At 39.7% G+C, this 26,389-nt stretch overlaps 1 protein-coding gene across 2 annotated transcripts in view; it reads left to right on the top strand.

Annotated features, from left to right (window-relative positions):
- IPO5 (importin 5) overlaps window positions 1–26,389 on the top strand; it is a gene marked incomplete at its 5' end in the record, with an annotated part of 84,272 nt that overhangs the window by 11,722 nt on the left and 46,161 nt on the right. For both annotated transcript variants that reach the window (XM_034758233.1, XM_034758232.1), the window contains 13 exon segments: window positions 3,764–3,956; window positions 5,409–5,511; window positions 5,779–5,875; window positions 6,485–6,589; window positions 11,282–11,404; window positions 11,489–11,609; window positions 15,792–15,879; window positions 16,474–16,580; window positions 20,190–20,314; window positions 20,403–20,492; window positions 20,569–20,742; window positions 21,044–21,262; window positions 24,214–24,297. In XM_034758233.1, coding sequence (XP_034614124.1) covers window positions 3,764–3,956; window positions 5,409–5,511; window positions 5,779–5,875; window positions 6,485–6,589; window positions 11,282–11,404; window positions 11,489–11,609; window positions 15,792–15,879; window positions 16,474–16,580; window positions 20,190–20,314; window positions 20,403–20,492; window positions 20,569–20,742; window positions 21,044–21,262; window positions 24,214–24,297 — 1,629 coding nt within the window.

Genomic DNA, 26,389 nt, shown 5'->3' with positions numbered 1-26,389 from the left:
GGACTTCGCTCAGTATTCTCACAGATGTTTCTTAATGTTCAGGAGCTTGTTCTTTGCATCAGACAATGCAGAAAGATCATTTCATATTCTGAAAGGACTGTGCTACGGGTTCAAGCAATGCAGTGAATTTTGAGTTGTGCATCTGAAAGATTGACAAGAATGTCAGTGCAGATTACTCTGGGGTAACACCTGGCCGCCCTTTCTTTAGCAGTGGCTGACTGAAATTTTCTTGCATATTTGAAGATTTTTGATACATTTAATAGAAGATGCCCCTCAAGTATGATACAGCAAGTGCTGTATTAAATGTTGCTCAGAAATGGCTGCGGCACTCATTTGTTTTTGGAAAAATTGGCAATGCTTTTGACTTTTTACATGTAATGAGAAAATTTTCAGATCTGCAACATAATCAATGAAAAGCTGCATCGTATGGGCAGCAAATCCATAACGCAAGGCGTGGATACTCTATCTACAATGCCCAGGAAACTTTGATGTCTGTGGCATTGTTAGTCACAACCAAAATAACCTTCCAGGGATCCAAGTCATTCATTATCTTGGCAGAATTCAATTTTGTTTTTTATAAACTTTGGATAATATTGATCTTGATTTCTTTTTTCAGTATTTTTATCCATTTGCAGTTTCACAGTTGTATGAAATTTTGGGTTTAAACACTTTTAAAAAAAATTTTTTAATCAGTTTAAATGTTTGCAGTTGTGGGAAATCATGGGCAGGTGAGGCAATAATTTAACGACTGTCTCTAAGTTCTTAAGCAGCATTTTTCTTTCTTTGCCTATCTGTAGATGTTGATTATTATCAATGGAAATATTTTTCATTGATGTGTTTGGTGAAATCAATGTTTACTCACATTGATAAAAATCTAATCCTTCCAACTCTTGTTATATATTTAAATTGGTCAGCAATATATTGGGCTGTGTGGTGAAGCTCAGTTGTGCATTGGAGTGAGTAAAACACTGGATGTGGAGTTAACATGAAGTAGTGAATTTTGCTCCATCCATCAGCTACTAGAGACACGAGGAGCTTACTCAAGAAGAGCACTAACTTTTTCACACTGCCCTTTTGGCATTCAGAAGACTTCCTGCAAGCCATGTCCTACTCGATGCTTTGTAAATTGAAAAAATTTTAGCATACAGAGTTTCAACTATATATGAAATGGTGTACTGCAAATATAAATACCTCTAGCAAACATATGTTCAAGTTTGTTTTTTCTGGTGATGGGACCAAAAAACTTTTTAATATCAATTTGATGAACATCTGAAGAATTTTCCACTGGGTGGTAGTTTTTAATGCTGAAGCAGATGAAGTAGCAAAGTTCTTATTAGAAGATGAAGAAATGGGATTAGCTTTGCTTTTTGTCACTATCTCATTATCTTCTTCAGAAGACATTGTTCATGATGCTACTGCTGAAGATGAAGTAGGAGAATGCACTGAAGAAAATTCTGCTGCAGACTAGGTTTCCCTTTCTTGCTGTTTGACTGCAGTATCTGTCTTTGGCAGTAGGTGGACACCTCATAAGAGTTCAACAAGTTTCTCCGTTTTTATCAAGGTATCATGTACTCAGAGCAGAACACTTACGGTTAGCTTTAACAATTTTTCCATGTCTAGTAAAATTTCCATACAAATGATTTTAGCTTTCCTGACTTTGTGTAATTTATTATGCCATTATAATGTCTCTATTGCTGGAATGCTTTCTGGATTATGAAGTATCCCTTGTAGTTCAACCAGTAGTCAATCAATATTTTTGGGTATGTTTCCCCTGCGTCCTAGGAAACTATGGACTCCCAGATCACATAGGGTATGTCTACACAGCAATGTAAGCCTAAGGTTAGTGAGACTCAAGACAGCTGACCTGGGTCAGGGAACCCTGGGCTTGAGAGTGTCTACACTGCATTCTAACCGTAGGTTAAGGATTTTCTGACCCATTCTCAAGCCTAGGGCTCTGGCATCCACACTGCAGTGCACAGATCCAAGTCAAAGTAATTCTATCCCAGAGTGCCTAGTGTGCCCCTTCCTCCTCCCCTTTCCCCCTCCTCTTCCCTCCCCCCCCATGTCGATACTATTCCTATGACTGTGTTGAGTTAATTTCTTTATCTTTGTCTATTCAGTTCGGATTATAAGATCTTCAGGACAGGGACGGTGTATTTTAACTTGTTTAAAGTGCTTTGTAAACTATCATGTATACTGATGGCCTGTTACAAAAATAAAGATATACATACATACATATAATGTTTGTTTTGGAAGATTCTAGCCAATCAAGATGCTCCAGTTTCAGTTAGTTCCCAGTAGGTGCCATTAGCATTTAGTAAAATGAGTGATCAAAACATTTAAGTAGACTTGGTAAAAGGTGGCGCCAGGATGCAATCAAAAAGATAGACCAGTGCCCCCATCAGGGTATTCTTGCTGGAATGTTTGCAACATTTGACCATGGTCAAATAGGTATTTAATTTCATTATTACCAATTGACTGACTTTCCAATGTATTTTGTATGATTCTCTCATCACCATAATATTTGAGCACCTCACTGATTAAATATGCACAATGAATTCTCTGGTAGGTTTTAAGGAGACTTCTGCCCTTTGCCTTGATTGATAGCTGCCTTCCTTTTCCCCCTTCCCATCTTATCTAGATATCACTTATTTTTCTTCTTTCTACACCAAAATTAGATATTTTAATATTTTTTTATTTATAAAAAATATAAATTATCCATCCTGAGATACTTTTGGCATAATTGAAAAATACATATTAAGGAAGAAAAAATTTATCTGCTTCCCCAAACCAGAAAGAGCAGAAAAAGAACCCTGCTGCAACCATTGATCTGGGTCTTAATAAAATTGATAAATTTCTACTTGTGCTGATGTTTTGTGGGGTAAACCTGCCATCTGTGAACAAACTTTAATAAGTTCACAGTTCTTTCATCACTCCTTGGGATAACTGAGATTGCTTTACAGCAGTAGTTTTCATTTGCGGATCCCTAAAAAAATTTCAAATGGAGTTGTGGACCCCTTTGGAAATTTTAAATACCACAGGTTGAAAACCACTGTTCTATGGTAATGACAACCTAGACATCATCTGTGGACCCCCAGGAGTCCGCAGAACACAGATTGATAACCACTGCTTTACCGAATATTAAGCTACTGTTACTCAGTAAACATAATCAAAGCTCCTTTCATTTAACAGAACTTGTATTCCTCTGCATACACTAGCACTTGTCTTCTATTGTCATTTTTGCTCACATTTTACAGTGACCTTGAAGTTATATAGGCTTTTGATTGAGCTCACTCAATGAGATTTAAGCGTGTGCTTAAAGTTAAGAAAATGGCTAAAGATTTTTTGGGGGAAGAATATTGGAGTTCAAATGAGTGGGATGTTTGGATCTAAATATCAAAATTAATATGTTCTTGTGGGAAAAGAGTACAAAATTTGCTGAGACGCATCATGTAAAATCACCTTTTTGGGGAGATTAGGACACATCTGTTTTAGTTTAAAAAAACTCCTAAAATCTGTGTGAAAAGACAGTGCTGCATTTTAGAATGGATTGATGAGATCGTTTTTACTTTTGAAAAATGTACATGATCTAAACTATGTATGCACCTTATCCTCTTTCCAAGTAAATAATTTGATTAAATGGCTTATCAAACAGATCGTTGCGTATAAAAGTGTAACATTTCGAAGGAGTAGAACAATATCTTGCTTATGAGATTTCTTCCAAGGAAAACATAGTAATATATACAATATCTTTTTGCAATAGGCTAGACAAATGGCAGCTGTCCTTCTACGACGCCTGTTGTCCTCTGCGTTTGAGGAAGTCTATCCAGCTCTTTCACCAGATGTTCAAACTGCCATCAAAAGTGAACTGCTGTTGATTATTCAGATGGAAACACAGTCTAGTATGAGGAAAAAAATCTGTGACATTGTTGCTGAGCTGGCCAGGAATTTAATAGGTATGTTATGTATATGCAATGGTCACTACCTATATGTACATACCTATATGTAAATATCTGCGTTGTATTTTGCTTCCTAATCTCAAGTAGAATTTCAAAGTACAGTAGCTAACTTTTTTAAAAGAAAGCAAGTCTAGACAGAAGTGTAAGTAAAATGGTTAAATATTAAATATTGCAGCTTTAAAACAAAACATAATGATCTGAGTTTGTGCTATGTTGCTCTTTATCTATAGGGTCCTACCAAGATCACGGCCATGAAAAACATGTCCCGGACTGTGAAATAAGCCCTCCCCCATGAAATCTAGCTATTGGAGGGTTGGAGGAGGAGCATAGCTGGGTATGCCAGAGCTGGGAGCTCCTAACGTTCCCTGGGCACCAGCGAATAGTTCCCAGGGTGGGGAGGGACAGGACTTGCTCTTCTCCTGTGTAGCCACTTTCGGGGGGAGATCAGATCCACCTCCAGCTACCCCCTTGCAGGAAGCTCCAGAGCTGTTGCCCAGATGCAGAACTTCCTGTAGCAGGGGGAAGTATTCGGAGGTGGGTCTGATCTCACCTCTGAGAGTGGCTGTGCAGTGGAAGAGCAAGTCCTGTCCCTCCCCAGCCCAGACTAGCAGCTTGGAGCCCCTGGCTGGGGTGCTCGCAGCAGCACGGGGGATTAGACCCATCTCCAGGAAGCTCCATGGCTGCTGCCTTTAGAGCCCAGCTCTGAAAGCAGCATAGAAGTGAGGGTGGCAACCTCCCTATAACAGTTTTGTGGACCCCCCCACCCCTTTTTGGGTCAGGACTCCCACGGTTACAGAACTCTGAAATTTCAGATGTAAACATCTGAAAACATGAAATCCTATGGGTGTGAAATTGACTAGAATGGACCATGAATTTGGTAGGGCCCTAGTTATCCATGTAGAGGCAACTTCAGATGGCACAGTTAAGGAAACATAATTGGGATTTGGTAAGGTTTTCTTAAGTTTCACTTCCTTGACTCTTACAGTTGTGCACCAGAGACTTTATTGAATTAGTTCTTCTTATATGTGAAATTTACTCTTATGAAAAAACAGCTGATCTCTGTACCGCGGTGGTTTTTGCTTGTCAGATACTCATCTCCTTTTTTTAACCTTTCTTACATTCCTGGAGTATTTTATGCTATGGCCTTTATACATATGTGATTTAATTTTGTTTGGAATTTTATTTGAAAAAAATGTAATGACTTTTAAATGTACTGTTGTTTTCTTTTTACTAAGTCTGAATATGCACCAGTTTGCTCCTGTTGAAATGCTGCTCTTAATTTCAACTAACTTAAATTCTGCTCACAGTTCTGATTCAGTTGAATGCCAGAAGAACATGCAAAGGCTTTGCACAACTGATATCCTAATATATTAACTGCTGTAAGTTGTATTTGAAACTTAAACCACCCTAAAATTTATTTTCCCTGTAAACTTTGACTTTTTTTTCTAGATGAGGATGGCAATAACCAGTGGCCAGAAGGTCTGAAGTTCTTATTTGATTCCGTCAGCTCTCAGAATGTGGGACTGCGTGAGGCTGCTCTGCATATTTTTTGGTATGCTTCTGGACCTCAGTTAGTGCACGTGGGTTTTTAGCTAAATCAATGCTTGTAAGAAATGCAAGATAGGAGAAACTGTACTAGTTTACAACTGATTATGCATCCTGTTTATATTCTGATATATGGCATTTTACTTGACACCGAGAAAAGAGGGTAGGGTATTTGTTACTGATTTTAAGTGTATCTTAACGCTTCATTTGCAATCTGTTAAGGTCTTAAACTTATCTAAAATGGGTTAATGCAGGTATTCTTCGTCATCTTTAGGAACTTTCCTGGGATTTTTGGGAATCAACAACAACACTATTTAGAGGTCATTAAGCGGATGTTGGTTCAATGTATGCAAGATCAGGAGCATCCAACGGTAATACACATGTTCTCCGTCTATAGAATCATAAGAGGGGAGGATGATACCATAATTAGGGTGCTAGTTTAGGACTCTGTGGACTGGGGTTCAGTTCCCTGCTCTGCCATAAATTTCCTTCCTGACCCTGAGCAAGTCCCAGAAGGGTAACATTTTCAAAAGTGCCTAAGTCATGTTGGAAGTAAGTCAGATTCACTTTCCTTCAGACTTGCCTCTTAAATGCCTACATCACTTTTAAAATGGGACTTAGCCTACTAAGTCACTTACTTGGTTTTAAAAATTTTACCCTTTGTCTTTCAGTTCCCCCTCTGTAAAAATGGTGAATAATACTACCTCACAGGGGTGTTGTAAAGATCGTTTGTGGCAAGATTTCTGATGAATGAGATTATTGAAGCCCATGGTGAAAAACCCATCCACTTAGAAAAGTTTATTATATTTGCAAACTAAAAGTGAATCTAAAATGTAGCCTTTCCTACAGTGGCTCTGGTGTGACATATTTGCAGCTAGTTTAAAAACCATATCAAATATGAAAGCACTCAAATGTGTCTATACCATTACAAATTCTAATCTTAGCCTGAAACAGCCTTTTTCCTCCCCCCTTCCCTCTAGGTTAGGATGCTGTCTGCAAGGGCTGCAGCTGCATTTGTACTCGCTAATGAGCACAATCTTCCTCTTCTGAAACATTTTGCAGACTTGCTACCTGGAATCTTGCAGGTAAGAAACCACACAGAAGGTGTCTTATCACTGTCACCTATATTTGCCTAACGTGAGCACAAGCCATTGATTTGTAAACTCCTTAGTGGCTTGTGAATTCTTGTGTGTTCCACATTGATCATATGTGCCAAATCGTTTCCTCTTCCTAATCTTTTTTGTTGTTCACTTAGGGCATGTCTACACACAGCTGATGTAGTGCGTCTAGTGAAGACATTCTATGCAGATGGGAGAGAGTTCTCCCGTTGGCATAATAAAACCACCTCCGTGAGTGGAGGTAGCTATGTAGGCAGGAGAAGCTGCCGACATAGCGTTGTCCACACCAGTGGTTATGTCAGTGTAACTTACATCACTCGGAGTTGATTTAGTCACACCCCGAGCGACATAAATTATGCCGACATAAGCTGTAATGTCGACCTAGCCTGAAACTGTAAGTTCTTTGGCACAGAGACTTTCATTGTTTGCCCACCCTCAAATACATATTGGGTGCTATTGTAACACAAATAATAAATAGGGTCTAAGATAAAACACTTGATCTTTATAACTAAATTTCTATGGAAAATCATAGTTTATTTTAATGTGGTCGATATCTTAAATGTTATGGTAACATTTGAGCAGTAAAAATGAATGAAATTAATTTATTGTAGAGTCTTTGCTGGTGTACATCTTTAAAAAAGAACTATGCTCAATCGTATATTATAAGAAAACGCAAGATTATGAAATTGTAAATAGTAAAGCAGGATGTTAAACATCTGCTAAGGATAAATATTTTTAAATCAGGAGGTTCAAATAACTTGCATACAAGATTACTCAGAGTTGGCTGGAGAGATCTCTGGCTCAGTGATCACTTTTAATAAATCTTGGAAATCTAGGAAATTCTGGAAGTCAGGCAAAATACTAATGTTGTGTGCTGTTATTCAGAAAGGGCAGGCACGATAACCTAGGTAGTCATAGGGCTGTTATTCTAACATCAATTCCAGGCAAAATAATGAAAACTGACCTGGTAGTCAGTGAACAACGTAGTAAACGTTGAGAATATAATTAATGCTAATCAACATGAATTTATGAGAAATAGGTTTGTCAAACCTGATTTCATTTTTTGATGAGATTACAAGTTTGGTTAATATATAGACTTCTTTGTAAGATGTTTTACTTAGTATTGTGGAACATTCTGATTTTAAAAAACCCTAGAACTATGCAACATCAAAGTATACGCTAAATGAATTGCTAACGGACCATCTCAAACTAATTGGCAATAGGAATTGTCATCAGATGGGTGTGTTCCTTGTGGAATGTTGCAGGAATTGGTTCTAGGACCAATACTGTTTGAGTCTTTCGATTATCTGGAAGAAAATATGAAATCGCTGCCAATAACATTTGCTGATGGCTCACAGATTGAGTGATAAATGAGGATAAGTCACTCATACAGAGCAATCTAGATAACTTGGCAAGGTCGGCCAATTCATACAAATTATTTAATAGAGCCAAGTGCAGGGTCATACATGTAGAAACAAGGAGTGGATCCTAGAAAGCAGTGACTCTGAAAGATTTAGGGGTCATAGCAGAAAAGCAACTGAACATGAGCTTCTAATACAAGGTTGTGGCAAAAAGGCTAATGTAATCCTTGGATGTATAAATAGGGGAGTAGTGAGTTGGAGTAGGGAAATGATTTTATCTTTCTGGCACTGGTGAGATTGATACTGGAATACTGTATTCAGTTCTGATGTCCATATTTTTAAAAGGATGTTGAAAAATTGGAGAGGGTTCAGAAAAGAGCCACAAAAATGACTTGTGGGCTTGGGGGGGAAAAAATTCTTACAGTGAGACTTAAGGAGCTCAATCTATTTAGTTTATCAATAAGCTTGAGAGAGGACTTGATTTGTATATGAAAAACCTTTGCTGAGAGAAAATACCAGGTATTAAACAGCTCTTTAATCTAGCAGAGAAAGGCATAACAAGAGCCAGTGGCTGGAAGCTGAAGCCAGACAAATTCAAATTAGAAATGTCAGTTAACAGTGAAAGAAATTAGCCATTAGAACAAAATATGAAGGGAAATGGTGGATTCTATGTCTTTGATGTCTTAAATCAAGACTGGATGCCTTTCTAGAAGATATGCTTTAGTCAAACAGAAGCTGTGGGGCTCAATACGGGATTAACTGGGTAAAATTCAGTGGCCTGTGATATACAGGTCAAACCAAATGTTCTTTTGGTCCCTTCTGGCTGTAGAGGATCAGAGTGGAGACTCATCTGTGATTCAAGTTGGCTTATGTTTGTTTTGAAAGGGATAAAGCTGTGCAAGAGTTGGGGTTAAAGAGTATATAGTTTTGGGAAAAGCTAAGTGGAGTAGATTGAGCTCTACTTGGGCAGGTAGTGTGGTACAGATGGTTTTATAAAAGGAAGCAGGTAATAGCATGTTTGTTTGGTACAGTATTTGTAGCAGCCATAGTGAGTTCAGAGTAGGATAAGAACATTAAGGTAACCTTTGTTGCTAGGGTCAGGAGGATGGCTTGTTGCTGGAGGCAGTGGAAGCTATAAACATAGCCTCCTTTACTCTGATAAGCTGAACCTAAATTTTCTGCCAAGATTCCTATCTTCTGCAGCAGACTAGAAATTCTGTAGCAGCTTAATTTTAAATGAAAAATTGAGCCTGTTTTAACTGTGGAAATGAATACAGGAACTGTATTCATTTCAGTTTGATATTGAAATCAGTTTTTTACTCAAGAATTTCAGTCGCCTGACAAATTTTGTTTTGACAACATAATTGTTTTAGCTGAGTATGATACAATTAGGACTTTTGGCAGCTAGAAAGAAGCAAGAAGGAATTGTGGGAATCATCCTGTTCATAGTAAAATAGTTAAAATAGGCACAGATGGGTCTGAAAACTAAAGATGGCAAACAGCCTATTTGGATGCATATGTGCAGTTTACCCCTCAGAGCTTCAATTTGAGGCCTTCTCAAGATTCAGTAAACACTATATTGATTGCATGTGGTTCATGATTTCAAGATTTCCTTTGCAACCTTAAGGGATGGCTACATATTTGTAATTGAAAACTCATTCTAGTCCACAGTTTTGTGGTAAGGATGGAGTCTATGGCTATGGTAAACAGAATATGTAGATCCCTGGTTATAAATAGCAGATGAGAAGTGTTGGGATAGTTGTGGATGACCTTTGGAGGCAGTTGGAAAAGAGTTCTGCGGCTGTTGAAGTTCATTCTACTGATTGGCTAGTGGGAAGGATATGAAATGTTGTTACAACCATGATTAAAGCTTGGCTTTGAACACCAGTGACACATTCTGGATGACCAGTTAGGCCTTTAAACCAGACTTTTTTCAAGCCTTGATATCTAAAGTTCAGCTCCTTAATTCACAGTTAAGCCGCTAAATACAAGAACCCTGACTTTCAAAGGAAATGAAGCACCTGCACCTCCAACTGACTTCAGTGACTTGGGTGCTCAGTACTTCTGAAAACTAACTAGGCCATTTATATTTAATGTAGAATATGAATTTGGGCATGTGACTTCAGATACCAGGTTTGAAAATATTGACTTTTTGCTGTACAGCTATTCAAACTTGCAATGGATGGACAAGTAGGACTTCACTTTTTGTCCTACTACCTTTTCTTCACTGAAAAATGAAGAAAAATCCGTGTACATGCCAGGGTCAGACGGGTGGAGCGTACTAACTAAGGATGACCTGTCTTGACTAAGCAGTATCTTCCATGATGGAAATTAAACCGTTGAGATCCTAATTATGTTGAAAAGCAATATTGTATTATATATATTGAAGAACTAAATACAATTTGTAACTTGTTTGCTTTAAACTATACTTGTGTGGTAAAGAACAAAATCTGGTTAATAGTGATACAAATAAATATCTATTATACTGATAAGAGGTGACTGCCAAAGGAACAAAAGTGCCTTTTTTACGATAAAAAGAGCAAAAGACTTGTGTTTACCTTAGAAATTCAGATCATATTGCCCTATTTTTCCTGGAAGGCCCTAAACATGACTGAAGAACTAGGGGCATTTTGATACTACATGATCAAGAGAACACTGTCTAACCAATTAAAAGGCAAGGAAGCTTTAGTTAACTTTAAATTTTTAACATACAGCTTTAGACAGTTGCTGGTTGGTTAGGATATCTTTACAAAAAATGAATACATTTTCCATTCCCATGCCCTTCAGTTGAGGGCTAACAAGGGTCCCATTCTAGTTCCAGATTCTCCATTAAAAGCAAGGAAGAATAAACTTGATATGCCTGGTATTTCTAAGGTGTTTGTTTAAACTTTAAAACTGCATTTATACAACAGAGAAACAAAATGAGCATGAATTTGTTTTTTCCTTGTGGATTCCCTTCAGTTACTAGTTAGTGAGTAAGATGTATGAAGTATTAGACATGCTTTTTGGGAGTTATACCTGTTAAACTGCTAAAATGCAATTTTTACCATTTGAGCCCTGCTGACTTACTGTTTTGGTTTGATTTTATGAAGTTAAGTCTCTGTCTCCCCCCATTGTGTTGGCTCTGCTTATATTTACACCAGCGGGAGTTAGTCACACATAGAAGAAATAGACCCCATAATCTTGAACTACAGTAAACAGCCTGAATTAATGTTTTTGCAGAATCTCTTCATAATCCAGTGTTTTGGTAGCATCAGTAAAAAGCAAATATTTTAATTTCATCCTAATTTTTTTATAGGCTGTAAATGACTCCTGTTACCAAAATGATGACTCCGTTCTAAAATCCCTTGTAGAGATTGCAGATACTGTTCCGAAATATTTACGTCCTCACTTAGAACCAACATTACAACTAAGCCTGAAGGTAAATCTGGAAATTACAAAGAGCAAATTTTCATTTGTTAAACTTCTGGTCTAACTATTCAGCTTTAATCTTTAATCCTGGCAGTTGTGTGGAGACACCAATCTCAATAACATGCAACGTCAACTGGCCCTGGAAGTAATAGTGACGCTATCAGAAACTGCTGCTGCTATGCTGAGAAGACATACCAACATTGTTGCACAAGCTAGTAAGTAAACTGCTCCTGTTATCTATCTATTAAATAACTTGCCTCCTTTTTAAAATGTTAAACCAATGTCCTACGTGTTAACTAGCACAATAACCTCACTAGACTTTCAGTGTTGCAAAACATTTATCAACATCTGCAAGCCCCTAAATCAATTTCCCAGAACTCTTGGTGAAGGCCACTTCGTGGCAACTTTGAGATGTTTTGCCTTCTCGCTCATGATTTTGTGAACGCCTCTAGTCTGCAGCTGCATAACACTTCTATAGCAACTACAGCAAATGCTTACAGAGAAAGTGATATTGGGGAAAGCATTTGATGTGTTTTTACTTAGCAGTCACAAGATACAGTCCAAACTTTCACACTATACAAACCCAACTATGGATACCGAACTATTAAAGTCCTAAATTCACAGTTTCTGTTTAGGCACCTAAGTGGCCTCATTTTTCCAAGTGCTAAGGGCCCCGGTTCCCAGTTAATGTTAATGGGAGTTGTGGTTATGCTGCATCTTTGAGAATCAAGCAGTTTATTCAGATGCTTAAATATGGGGTTAAGTTTCAATCCAAAATACTGATTAAAATCTAGATTGTAAACTCTCTAAGACAGGTACTATGCCTCTCTAAAGCGTGGCACACATTTTTGGACACTAAAAATAACTTTCTTGGCTGGACAACCCAACAACAGAGTACTGTTTTTATATGGATAACTAAATGCATTTTGCTCCACCTGTCAGATTCTTTTGTGAGCAGACAGAGCATCGAAATAAACAAGTCATGCTCGCTGAAAGATTTTTTTTTTTTTTTCCCCACACAGTGGTAGTTGAATAGACTTTGGTGCACCATGTGCTAAGTCCCTGGAAATTACATAAAGGCAACTTGCTATTTCATTCTCCTGCAAGTTCTGAAAGCGCTGCTTTATGCTCGTAACTGTTTTTAAGAGATATTAATCATCTAGGAAGACAGCCAATCCTAATTTTTTACTGTCTTTACCTATATATCTAGAAGAAAAAAACTGTGGCGGTCAAAGACTTCTACATAGTGTGCATGAAAAGCAAGTCTTTTATAGAGGTGTTTTTCAGGAGTCCTTTATATTAAATGTCACTATTCTCAGTAGGCGTAAATGTTTTAAACCATTCGCTAGAGTCATTTGTACTCTTCCAGGTTTTTGGAATCTTTGAGTCTTGGTGCCAGTGACAATGTGTGGTTGAGATTCTGATTTTAACTGGATTTGAACAGTGGTGTATAAGAGCCTCCCCGCTACTGCATCTGTATGCTTACAAGTCATGCATATGTGTGCTTGAAAAGCCTATCATCTCAGGTATAATCCTTTGAAGCAGCTTATTCGTAGTGCCTTCCCACATAGGCTTCTGATAGTCCGTCACATTCAAACTTTGCTTGGGTATGCAAGAGGTTATCTTGGTGGGCAGACTAAAGCACTTTGAGAATTTTGCAGACACAGTGCAATTTCTTCTGGCTTACTGTACAGATCCACAATTGGTTAACTCAGTACATAGTCTGAGTGCTCCTGGATTCTTTGCCAAGTTCTCTCACAGCATCATCAGCAAGTAATGCTTTCTGCCATCTCTATTTGTTACCCGGGGTTATCTGAACCCAAAGCTGTGGTAACTAATCTGTTTTCCAGGCAGTGTCAGGAAATAAGTCAGGGGGGACTCAGCACCTCTGTCTGATAAATTATTGGTACACACGAGTGCTTCCACCCAACAATCCTTGTTTTTATTGAGTATAAAGCACACATCAAAACTAGCAATAGTCTAGATTAGAAGCACCTCAGATTATAGTTACCCAAAGCCTGAGGTGGTATCACGTTGCAGCAACAAGTTTTCAGTGCCCAACCTTTCTCCTAGCCACTGGGGAGTTAGGTGTCAGTCTCCTAGTTCATAGAAATCTTCTCCGACTTCTCCCAAGCTTCTCCAAAGTACACTCTCTAACTAAACTTCTTATAGGTTCTCTTTAGACCAAGCAAGTAACTCATAATAGGTTAACAATTTCCCTAGCATCTGTGAATAATAATTCATTATTCTACTTATCAGCCAAGCAACTTCAGCAAGAAATTTACAAATGCAGATACCCAAATCTAGGTCTGTTTTCTGTCCTTTCACTGTAAATATCCTGTTAGTAACACTCTTCACTTTGTGCAGCTGTCTTGTCTGCCTAAGCAAGGCTGAATTAATCCTACGTGGTGTCCTTGCTTCCAGCCCATGGGGCTAAGTACACAAGATGGCTGCGAGTTATGTCAAGTCAACTTCTCTTGTAAAACAGTTGGCTAGGAGACTGTCCCATCCTGGTGGATGTTGACCTGGCCTTGGTGTACACTCCTGCATCACCACCTCTGTGGACCACAGCAATGCAGTATATACTTAAGTATAAATCTATCAGCCTTACCAAACACTAGCAAGTATGGAATGCCACAGCATGCCTCCTCAGCAACACAGGCTACTGTGGGCACATGAAACAAGTTTTGTGTGTTCTATGCTGGCTTCCATACAATATAAAGTAAAGTTTAAGGTCATGGTTCTTATCTTCAAGGCATGAAATGACCTAGGCCCAGCCTTTCTAGAAAGTGGCATAAAGCTCCAGGATGAGGACTATGGTTGAAAACTGCTCCTTGGGCACAATTGAACTTTTTACTATGAGTGATGTTTGTCAATGCAAGAGAGCTTTCTCAGCAGCTGGTCTAAGACTGTAACTAACTCCCTAAGGCAGTGGTCCCCAAACTTTTGAGGGGTTGTGCCCCCCCACCCCTGTTCCTGCTCCACTGGGGCTTGCGGGGAGACCCAGCCAGGGGTAAGGAGGCTGGGGCTGGGAGTGGAGCTGGAGCCATAGCCAGGGGCTGAGCAGAACTGCAGCTGGCTGCAGTGGGGGCCAACAGCTGGGCCTTCGGCCAGGTGCAGCTCCGCTCCTGCCCCAGCCTTGGCCCTAGGCGGGGAAAAGAGCCGAGACTGGGAGGAGGGCCAGGAGCCAGGGTTGTGCCTGTCGGTGGGACTGGAGCAGAGCTGAGGGCAGGGAAGGTGTGAGTGGTGCTCCCTCCCTGCTTCCTATTGGGGCTGACCTGGGCCCCACTGTGCCCCGCCCCTGCAGGTTCCTTTGGGTCCCACAGTTTGATAGCCCTTAGGGCAGAAGTCCCCACAGACATACTACTACTTACTCAAATTGCAAGGCACATTTCTTGCCTTCTTTAATATAAACATATAGCCACATGTACATAGTGTAAAAACAAATAAAAACCCTACCAAACATTACATTGCACACACAATTATCCTGATAGGCAGAACAACACGTGACAGAAGTTAGTCATGTTGTTTAATGGAAGACACTCAGATACTGTGGTGATGAGGGTGTAGCTATTTAGAAGCTAAGGTTCCATATTTACAAAGTAAACTTTCATTTTTCAAATGCAGGGATGGGCAAGTTGACAATTGATGGATTAAGTGTCCAAGGTTCTCCATATCTTGAGCTCTTCTGAAAGTTCCAAGGTACTTTCAGAGGGAAAAGCCCATTTCTAAAGGGCTTATATCTTGTTTGTGCAAAAAGAAGACAAGGCAGAACAGAAGGGCTACACACCTGGGATCCGAAACAGGTGATCAGGTTGTCAAGATGAAGATTAGGCCTGTGTCATCTAAATATGTACAGCCATTGAGAATTACTTACTGGTCTGTTTGCCATATTTCAGTCAATAGCTTTTTTTTTTTTTTTTGAGGTTTTTATCTATGCCAGGTATACTGTCTGTGCACCCAGAGCTCCTCATGGAGGGCAGAAAAACAGGGAAATGGTCTTCTGTAGTCAGTCATCAGACTTTATCAGCCAAAATTTGGAGGATTCCTTGTCAAAGCTTCAATAAATCAGTCCAAGCACATCTTAACTCTAATGCCATGTTTGTCAAATATTTCTAAACCTTTCTAATGGATGTTGGCAGCCTTTACTTTATCATTGTAATCTTGACCTTTGCAAATTAAAATTCTTCAGAAGAACTTGGTTGTAATTTATTTTTGGTAATGAAAGGGTATTCCTAATTTCTATTCCATTATTTTTACTGCATGAATGTTCTGTATGAAGCAAAATGTTCTGAAGAATGTCCTCTCCTAAACTCATTCAGCGCTATAGATTAAATGTTACTTTAGTATACTGTAATTTAATTGGGATGACTGTCAGGTTTTCATTTTGTATTTAGTTCCTCAGATGTTAGCAATGATGGTTGACTTAGAAGAAGATGAAGATTGGGCAAATGCAGATGAGCTTGAAGATGATGATTTTGACAGGTATTTGACAAACCAGCTATCTCAATTAAAAGAAACCCCATAGCATACAGATGACCTGGGTGTTTGCAAGATGGGGAGGCAGCTTGTTTGCATCCTCCACTCCCACACTGCTTGTCCACCACTACCAGCAGCAGCACACACATTTCTCCTTTTTACAGATAGTGGAAGTGAAAATAGAAGCCTTGTGATATAAGTTGGCACCACAACTGGCAGAAAATAATTTAGAGGTCTAGAATTACATTACTGATGTTGGAAGGAAAAGGATCAGAAGCAGTTTATTCTTGGACAGGAACAATGCTAAAGGGGAGGGTGAACAGACGTAGAAGTTTGTTTATTTATATCTATATATAGATATATATCTCATTGAATAACTAGCTTTGGGTGTAAATAAATCTTTCTTTATAATTGAAAGACTCCAAATATAAGCATTTATATCTTTCAGCATTCAAACTTATTTGCTTGCAGGGATCATTCACATTCAGAGATGGAAAAAGCGTATTTCCTCTTACACTTTTCAAATGAACTGTTGGACCTGTTGACTTTTTACCCTAGACTTTGAATTAATCATGACATTTTTTTAAATACTAACTTTAGCAATGCAGTTGCTGGTGAGAGTGCATTGGACAGAATGGCATGTGGCCTTGGAGGGAAACTTGTTCTGCCTATGATTAAAGAACATATTATGCAAATGCTCCAGAATCGTAAGTAACTTGATGCATTGTTTTCGAGTTTTAGCTTGTATAATTATTTTTGTAAAGCCTTGTTCAGCTACGTAGTGCTTTCTGTTAATTATCCTTTCGTATTATTAATAGGTGCATATAAAACTGTTGATATTGTAGATAGACTTGTAATTTAATTCATTTTTTATCCAAAATGAATTTCAAAAATCTATCTAATGTGATGAATGTGTTCTGCTTTGGGTGGTCAAGCATAGAGGAACTATTTTATTAAAAATAGTGAAGGAACTCCAACAGCTTCCCTTTAAAACGTCAGACTTTCTCTGGATTTAGTTATAAATGAGGGAAAATGTCTGTTACATTGAAGAATTTTGATTTATATAGGACTTCTGAGTTTTAGAAATACCCACTGCATATGAGCAGTATGACATTTCCCACTAATTCAGTAGAACAATGAGGATGAGTTTGACTAGATAAATGTGCTACAGATTGTCACAATTGGTAATTGACACTTCTGGCATCCTCTGCAGACAACACCAAAGGTTATTTTGGATACCGACTTCTCTTTAGAGACAGTCCCTCCAGTTTAGAGTTTGGGCATCTTGCTAAGGCATTGTGAGGCATTGTAAACTGCCTCTTCCAATCCTCTAACTTTACAGGACTCTAGTCTGCAGGCGTCTCAATCCTACTTCTTTCGCAAGCATTAAAATCACACTGATTTTTTTTTTGAAAACACATTAAGGTGCAGAGCTCATACATGGATAATAACAGATCACACACTGAAACACAGTAGTAACCATTATGGTGGACAAGCTGGGTTTTGACATACTGATCCACCTTATAGTAGTATGGATCCTCCATACACCCTGGCCAGCCATCTATCTTCTCCTCACTTCTAAGTATCCATAATGTTTGATTGTGCAACTGGATTGCTCATTAATCATATTTTGCACATTTGGGTATATTGCACCTTAAAAGGCATACTGAATTTGATTTGGACAGCCAGGTATAGGGGTTGAAGAAGGCCCAGATCTCTGTGTATCCTCTCCTACTTTAATAACATTAACACCAGTCAGAACACATCTGAAATCCATTCTTGTTTTTTCCACCCTGATAACAAACTTTTTATCTCAGTAGGTAACACTCCACATCAAGGTGTACAGCCATAGTGTGCAACACTAGATGTGGTTTGAGCATTGGCCTGCTAAACCCAGGGTTGTAAATTCAATCCTTGAGGGGGCTATTTAGGTATCTGGGGCAAAAATCTGTCTGGGGATTGGTCCTGCTTTGAGCAGGGGGTTGGACTAGATGACCTCCTGAGGTCCCTTCCAACCCTGATATTCTATGTTTTCTATGAATGTGATCTAAGTCACAAACCACTAGCAGCCTTCTTGTGCTGTTCAATTTCTGAAATGAAAGTTATTCATTGTAGAAAACTACTTGGATACTTTGGAAACTGATTAATCCTTTGCTGTTCAATACCTTCAGAAGTGGCAGGTACCTAGAGTCTTTATGTAGCCCCTTGGAGTTTGGGGGCTGGGTCTCATAAAAGTTGGAAGCACTCATTCTCACCTGACTTGCTAGTCAGTATGCCCTGATCCTTCCATTAAGCAGGGATGCAGCAATCTGGGTTGAGTGATAGTGACAGGTGAGGCACATGAGGCGTGTGCTCTGCTGGGAAGGAGAACCTGTTGCAATATTTATTTGGTGAAGTGGCATTGGTAGGCTAATAGGAGGGAAGGGCTCTTATTTGCAGGTAGGGAATAGAGGAGAGACAGCAAGGTTTTCTGATATTAAAACTTCAAAAACAATATCTTATTTAATCAACTGTTAAAGATGAATTACAAAGAATTTTTGTTTCTCTTTTTTAGAGGTAAAATTCCAGTCTTTTCTCTCAAACCTTCCTTACATAAATTAAAGGTTGTAAGTTTTCTCCTCAGGGGGTGGGATGCCAGAATGTGAGCCCCAACAGGCTGAGGTATCAGCTCTCCTGACATCACATGAATGAATGCATGCAGGCATGCATACTAATAGCAGTGAGTTGGAAGGAAGACATACAATGTGATCTTCATGAATTAGGAAAAAGCAGTGAACTTGAGCAGCAGCAAAAATAGAAGCACTGTAACTGCTGCTTCCCAGCATCCACTATCAGAACTAGCACTTTCTAGCCTAGTTGTATGATGCAAATCAGACTATCTTTCGCTTATAATGAAGCAAGCTGCAACTCGGATGCCAATCCATGGTGGTGGTGTATTGGTTAATTTTGCAGGAGTTGGAAATCTTTATGTTGTGACTGTTTAGGGCAATCCTGTGAGTGGTGGGTTGGTACTACGCAATTACTATATTTACATTATCCTTTAGATTTTCTACAGTATAGAAGAAAGATCAGCCATCTAGACTACTGGGGTTTATGAAACAGTGGAGTAGTGGGAGTGGATAGTCCATTTTACCTCACTATAATATGTCTGACCAGAGTACAGTGGTTTAAAAAAAAAAAAAAAAGCCAGATGTTGAAGTAATCATTTTTTACTTGACTAATTTATTTGGGATGGGAGAACTGCAGGCAGCTCTTTTCTCTGGTGCTACAGTACTGTGGAGTATATGGTGCACTACTTTACAGCTAGTAGCAAAAACTGACCTTCATACGATCCCAAACTACCTCATAATTCAGCAGATGTATGTGAATAGCATTAGGGATCATGGTAGTAAGAGCCGAAGTGCCCTTTACAAGTTGTAGCAGTGGAGACACCTGGTATCACTAATCCAAAATTCTTGACTTTTGATGTGAGGAGGAGTCTTTGTCTACCTTCTTCCCACAGCAAAGCAGGGAAAGAGAGTAGGATATTTGACAGATTTGGCTGTATCTTTCCTTGTATGTTTTATTTTCAAACACTCTTTGTTGTGGTACAAGGAAGATCATTGTGGGCAAAAGGATATTGCTAATGCAATTCTCCACTCTAAAGTAAAGTTGTTAAGGAGAGATGTAGGTCAGGTGTCAGTCAGGCTAATAGGCCAAACATTTTAAAAAGAGTGAAAGTTAAATTCCTAAATCCATATTTAACCTTTGGCCAATTTTTTAAAAAAATTGAAGCCTATCCTTTGATAAACGTATTAGGAGGATTGAATAGGCTACATGACGACATTAGAAAGTTGGTGTGTGGGAGGAGTGGCGGGAGGAGGGGAATTCTTTGTTAGTCTTTAAATTGGAATGTTCAGTGCTCTTACCTAGATTTTTTTTCTTTTCTTTTTTTCCAAACACTGAAGAAGAGGGGCAAGCACAAGAGTATGGAAATCACTGGTAGCAAGATGGAAGATGTCTTTTCCTGAAACGTTCCTAGTTGACTTATTTAACTATTTCCAGACACTAGCACTAGAGATGAGGCATCAATAGCTTAGAATTTCTGTGTTCAGTTTTGGGCAGAAGGGTTTGTCCCCCATTTCCTCAAACTAGCCAGAAGAAAAGGATGTCTGGGTACATGCAGGGGTTGGGCGGGAGCAGTTTTGACATACATAGATAAAGTATCCAGACATGTTTTTACAATTTTAAAATGAGACCTTCTGTATTCCTGTCTTTCCCTATTCTTATTTTCCAAAATGGATACCTTATTTTCCATGTAATGTCTTCTTACACAGCTGATTGGAAATACAGGCATGCTGGTTTGATGGCTCTGTCAGCTATTGGAGAAGGTTGTCATCAACAGATGGAGGGAATTCTAAATGAGATAGTTAACTTCGTTTTACTTTTCCTCCAGGATCCTGTAAGTTTAATGCCGTTGATTGGTCAAAATTTGTCATTTAACTTCTGCTTTTATAAACACTTACTATTTGAGGGGAATGTTATTTCAGCATCCAAGAGTGAGATACGCAGCCTGTAATGCAGTTGGACAAATGGCTACAGACTTTGCCCCTGGTTTCCAAAAGAAATTCCACGAGAAGGCAAGTAATACACAATCAAAGATAAATTTTTGTTCCATTTGGAAACTTGTTTTGAACATAAACTATTCTGTTGTAGGTAATTGCAGCTCTTCTGCAAACCATGGAAGATCAAGGCAACCAGCGTGTTCAGGCTCATGCAGCTGCTGCACTCATTAACTTTACTGAAGATTGTCCGAAATCACTGCTTATTCCCTATCTGGATAATCTAGTGAAGCATCTTCATTCCACCATGGTGATTAAATTGCAGGAGGTATAATATGCTTAATGATATTGCTTTGTTAAAGTCTTCTGTCAAGTTTGCAAAACCCATTTATTATCCTACAGTAATTATTTGACTTTTGTAAAACAGCTGATATGAAATTTGCATTCAGTACCCATTAGTATAAAAAACCGAACATTGTGAATAGTGATGTGTAGACTATAACAATATTTTATCAGAATTATAATCTGTACATACGCCACATTTGGGGATGGGACAAAATTTAATTGAAAATTGTAAGTGGCGTAAGTTTTAGAGACAAACCATCTTTTTCTTTTTTTTAATCCCAAAGTTAATACAGAAAGGCACTAAGCTGGTTTTGGAACAAGTTGTGACTTCCATTGCATCAGTTGCAGATACAGCAGAGGAGAAATTTGTTCCCTACTATGACTTATTTATGCCCTCTCTAAAACACATTGTTGAGAATGCTGTACAGAAGGAACTTAGACTTTTAAGAGGAAAAACTATTGAATGCATTAGCCTAATTGGCCTTGCCGTTGGTAAGGAAAAGGTAAGTCTTTAAGATGTATACTGTTAACTGTCGAGTCAAAGAGAATCTATTTTTTTTTTTAAAGCCTTTCCACATAATAGTATGTTGCATTTCCTTCACTGACTGCTCAACCTTCAGATTTGTTGCTGTCTGTCATACTTCCAAGTTCCTTTAACTGGGGAGGTAAATAAATATTTCAGCTGGCTTCATTTGAATAGTTTTAGTTCTGTGCCTCATGTTGGTCTTTTGTTCTGTATTTCAAAGATTACTACCTTGTACTTTAGTCTTTGCTAGATTCAGAAGTATGATATATTCTCCATAATGCTAGACCCTGATTCTTATGGATGGGCAGCTTCGTCTGACATGGCCTGATGTGTGGTTGGAGCTTTCCTATTGCATAAATCCAGGGTTCTAAAAGGAAGATAAGAAAGAAGGCTTTGTAACCTTGGGAAAAGGGAGCAAATCACATTTTCTCTTCCTGTTTCCTGGCCCTTATTAAATACCTTAATTTAAAATATTGGCATATGAAGCTTAGTTTGATGTTGGGTTTTTAAAGCAAGTATCTGAAAACATTAACTTTCCAAGCTTTCCATGCACTTCTAGTAGTGCCACCAGAACTGGTTTGCAGTTTGCTATGATTCTTTATGTAAGAACCCAGATGAAACTGACAGTGAAGTTGCAGCAATGAATTATGGGGCAAGGGGATGGGAAGGAGTGTAGGAATAGTATACAGTACACTCCTATTTATCCAAATGGCCTAAGGGACAGCTGAAATTTTTTGGATATCTGGGCAGTTGGATAAACGGAAGTGCTGTTAACTAACAGGGCTATATGGGGGAAACTGGATTTAAATAACAAAGATTTTCAGATAACTGCAATTATATTGTATTCCTTGAATTGGGTGGATAACGTGGGGAGCGGCTGAGAACACAAACAAGACGTAGTCATGTTGCTTAAAGCACTACTAGAAGTTGCTCAGATAGTATGGTGGTGATTTCAGTATAGGGATAGAATGTGCTGTAGGTTGTGTGTATATTCTCTGCGCTCAAGACGTAAACATCCTGAATTATGTCAGACTAGCTAGTGCTGCTAGCTTCTCCTGATTCTGGAGTGAAATCAGAATAGACAGGAAAAACACTCCTAGGAAGTTTGACTCCCCGTGTCTTTCTGTATGAATGCTAAGAATTAGAATTATAAGTGCTTTTTATCTTCGTTTTCAATCCACTTCATAAAGGGGCATAAATACTATCCCCATCTGCAAGAAAAATGAGGTACAGATTAATTTGTCTAAGACCATATGGTGATTTGTAATAGAACTTGAGTCTCATGCCTCCCGATCCAATGTGCTCTCTGCAGTTGGCTTCTCCTTCTAGCTTTATGTTAGAGCAGGGATCAGCAACCTTTGGCCCGCGGCTTGCCAGGGTAAGCACCCTGGCAGGCCGGGCTGGTTTGTTTACCTGCCATGTCTGCAGGTTGGGCCGATCGCGGCTTCCACTGGCCGCGGTTTGCCGCTCTAGGCCAATGGGGGGCGGTGGGAAGCTGCGGCCAGCACATCCCTTGGCCTGTGTCGCTTCCCACAGCCCCCATTGGCCTGGAGTGGCAAACCGCGGCCAGTGGGAGCCGCGAACGGCCCAACCTGCGGACATGGCAGGTAAACAAACCGGCCCGGCCTGCCAGGGTGCTTACCCTGGCGAGCCGCGTGCCAAAGGTTGCCGATCCCTGCTTTAGAGCATTGGTTCTCAACCTATTTACCATTGTGGGCTGCATATGCAGCTCTGTTATGTGGGCCACATCCACACTATATATAGTACATGTACATCTTAGTAATATTTTTTATTTGTTATGACAACAATACGATTCAAATTGATATAGTACCTTTCATTTCAACACAGGCAAATATCTACCAAGAACATTTTAAATTAGCAAAATAAGTCAAAACATTAATTGTTAATGAATTTACTGGAAGGGTGGCATGGCATGGAGTATTGCCACCTTCACTTCTGTGCTGCTGCTGGCATTGTGGCTGCAGAGCCTGCCTACAAAGATGGGAAGCCCTTCCCGGTGCAGGGGCCCCCTCAGCCAGGGATTATTCTCCCCCACCAACCCCCAAAACACTGGGCTGGCACACATGATTGCCTGGCAAAGACAGGGTTGCATATGCAGGGCAGACCGGCCCCATTCAGGGACTGCCCTCCTATGTACCCAGACCCCCACCTAGGGACTGCCTCCTGGCACCAAGCAACTGCCCCCAGCACCCAGACCCCTCCAAGTCCTGCCTCCTAGCACTTGCCCCACCTTATCCATGGACTGTGCCCCAATATTTAGCTGCCCATCCAGGGACTGCCACCAGTCCCCCCACCCCCACCTAGTCTGTCCCCATGCACTAATTGCACCCTCCTCCCCGTGCCCGCTGGTCTCCTACCTCAGCTGTGCAGCCTGCCCTGCCCACCTGCTACTGCAGTCCTAGTGCCGGGGAGTCTGCTCCAGTCAGAGTCACGGGACCCTTAATCCTGTGGGGTGGGGGAGTCTCTGAGCACTCTGGCCTCCTGCTGATGCTGCTGATCCTGATCCTGCTGGGGGTGGCCTGATGCTACTGGGCCTGATCCTGCCAGCAGGGCTGATGCTGGGTCTGATCCTTTGACAACCCATTTTTGCGTTCAGCCCCCCCACACTGTCTCTGCACGTGGGGCAAGTACCCCTCCTGCCCCGCCCTAGTTACGGCCTTGAGGATGTCACGTGGGCCGCAGCTGTGTGCTGATTGGCTGAGAACCACTGCCTTAGAGCTTGACCATAGCTAAGGTTCACATCTTCAGTGGAAGATTGCTCAAGAAAATATTGCTATCTTATACTGTTGTAGGAATTTTTACTTTTTAAGTTAAATTCTTCTAAAAAAATAAATAACTTATGTGCCTCAACAGCAAAACAGCGCTGTTTGAGATGAAATTTCACATGTGGGTGTATTTTATTTCTAGTTTATGCAGGATGCATCAGATGTGATGCAGCTGTTGCTGAAGACGCAGACAGACTTCAGTGATCTGGAAGATGATGACCCCCAGGTATGTTAGAAGATGCTCACTTGTAACAAATATCTGTTGATGCCTAATATTTAATGTCCTTTATCCTCTTGCCTTTTTTATAGAAAATTTCTGAAGTGTCACATGCGACATAGAAGTGTGTAACTGCTTCTTTAAAAAATTAGCCGTTCAGATCTTTTTGCCACAGAACCACTCTCCTAAGTCTACTACAATGCATGGGATCTTCCTAGTGTAGAGGTGTTTGAAAAGTGAAATTCCTTAAAATTAAAGGATTTGAGAATCGAGGAACTTAAGAAACCTGACTTGCAATGCAGGAAATGGAGGGAATGGTACATGGAGTGCCAGCAGCATGGGGCAGGGATCTCTAGCAGGAGGGTTTCTGCCAATTGAAGTCACCTAAAACAGGATTGGGGACTTCAACAGCAGAGTCCAGGGAAGGGGTAGGGACGGTTTTATGGCCTGCAGCATGCAGGGGGTCAGACCAGATGATCATAATGGTCCCTTCTGACCTTAAAGTCTATGAGTCTATGAGCATCAGACTTCAGCATATGAGTCTCTGTAATGGATAGTCTCTTTAGCACTGGAGCCATTAACTATATTCTTATTGTAAATAGTAAAACCACAATAAAATAGTAACTGTGAAAATGACCACAAATGAATTAAGATTTGTATTTAACTTCCATATCAAATTGCTCAACCTATATCATTAGTGTTTTTTTTTCTAACTGGTAATACTGCAAATTCTACTTGAGATTTGAAAACCCAAGTGGTCATTTTTCATATCACTTCTATACCGGTAATATTGTAGTTTGCCATAGCAGACTAACTTGTTGATGCGCAAGGTAGAATAAAATTTAGCTCTATTGTGCTGCATTTTCTCAACAGCACCATTATTACTAAAACTTGTCAGGAAGAAAATATCTTCTCCCTCTGAGAATATTTGTAATAAATAACATTTTCATATTTACTGTACTGGCTTCTGACCTCCCAGGCCAAGATATGTTGTATTAGTGCCTCTTCCCAAAAATACTAGAGGCAGTTCAGAATTCTCCATGAGGTTGTGGTCTTAATTTCTTTCATCCTCGTACCAGATTTTCTGCCTATGGCAGTGCGAGCAGCAGTTCACCCCTATCTTATCTATTGTAGCCCTAGCTTTAAAGGATAATTTTGAGACGGCAGCTAGCAAAATCTTTTCCCCACCCTATCCTTTTGGCTACCCTCTGACCTCCTTCATCCATTTATTGCCCCTCTCCCTATGGCTGAGCTTGCCAATCGAAGCAAGCAGAGGGGCTCCATTTATGAAGAGACTTTTGGGAGATGTGAGGATTGTTCTGTCACAGCTGCTTTCAGTCTGTGGACCCTTACTCTACTGTGCAAGTTTGTTGGGTCTGTTGCTTTCCTGCCATACTGTTTAAGACTTTTCTGGATACGTTTCTGTTTGGCAGTGTCAGTTCTCTTTGCACATTGGGACAGATAAATCTCTAAACTAAAATTTTACTCTTTTTAAAAAAAATAGTTTGCATGAGCAAAACTGGTATACCCACACTAGATAAACAGTTGAAGAGGGCAAAAGGGTCCAAAACAGTCTCTGGCAGGTCAAGTTTTTTGGATTGATCTTATTAGCTGTTTATAGCGGTCCCTATCACCTCAGAAGCGTGCCTTGCTGAGAAGAATCATTTCAGGGTGAATTAGAGTGGGGCAATATTGGTATTACAGGGACAAGAGGAAGTTAAAGTAGTCAAGACAGGAGATGGCAGGGGATTTGCACAGATGTTCTAGCAAAGATAAAGGTTCAGCTCTTCAAAATATTCCCGAAAAGGCCATGCCAGTTGAAGAGAAGGGTCCCATCGTAGCTTTTGTATACCTCTGTGCCCCCATGCAAACTGTCTGTCTTCACTTGTCAGTGGGGGTTAAAAGATTATTTTGACTTTCCAGCAGTATATTGAAGGTAAGCTGTTTTTGGTGGGGTTTTTTTGCAGCTCATAGACATCGGATTAATAAAATGTTATATTTAAACCCCATCTATTTGAGATGCTCTCTTGTTCATTCTTCCTATATCATAAAAAAATACTGTTCAGTGCAAAACTTGATTAATTTCCTTGAGTCATTCTGT

Source organism: Trachemys scripta, chromosome 1, assembly GCF_013100865.1.
Source record: "Trachemys scripta elegans isolate TJP31775 chromosome 1, CAS_Tse_1.0, whole genome shotgun sequence".
Classification (NCBI taxonomy): domain Eukaryota; kingdom Metazoa; phylum Chordata; order Testudines; family Emydidae; genus Trachemys; species Trachemys scripta.
The sequence above is the reverse complement of the archived record's forward strand: the minus strand, read 5'-3'. Positions and strand labels throughout refer to the sequence as shown.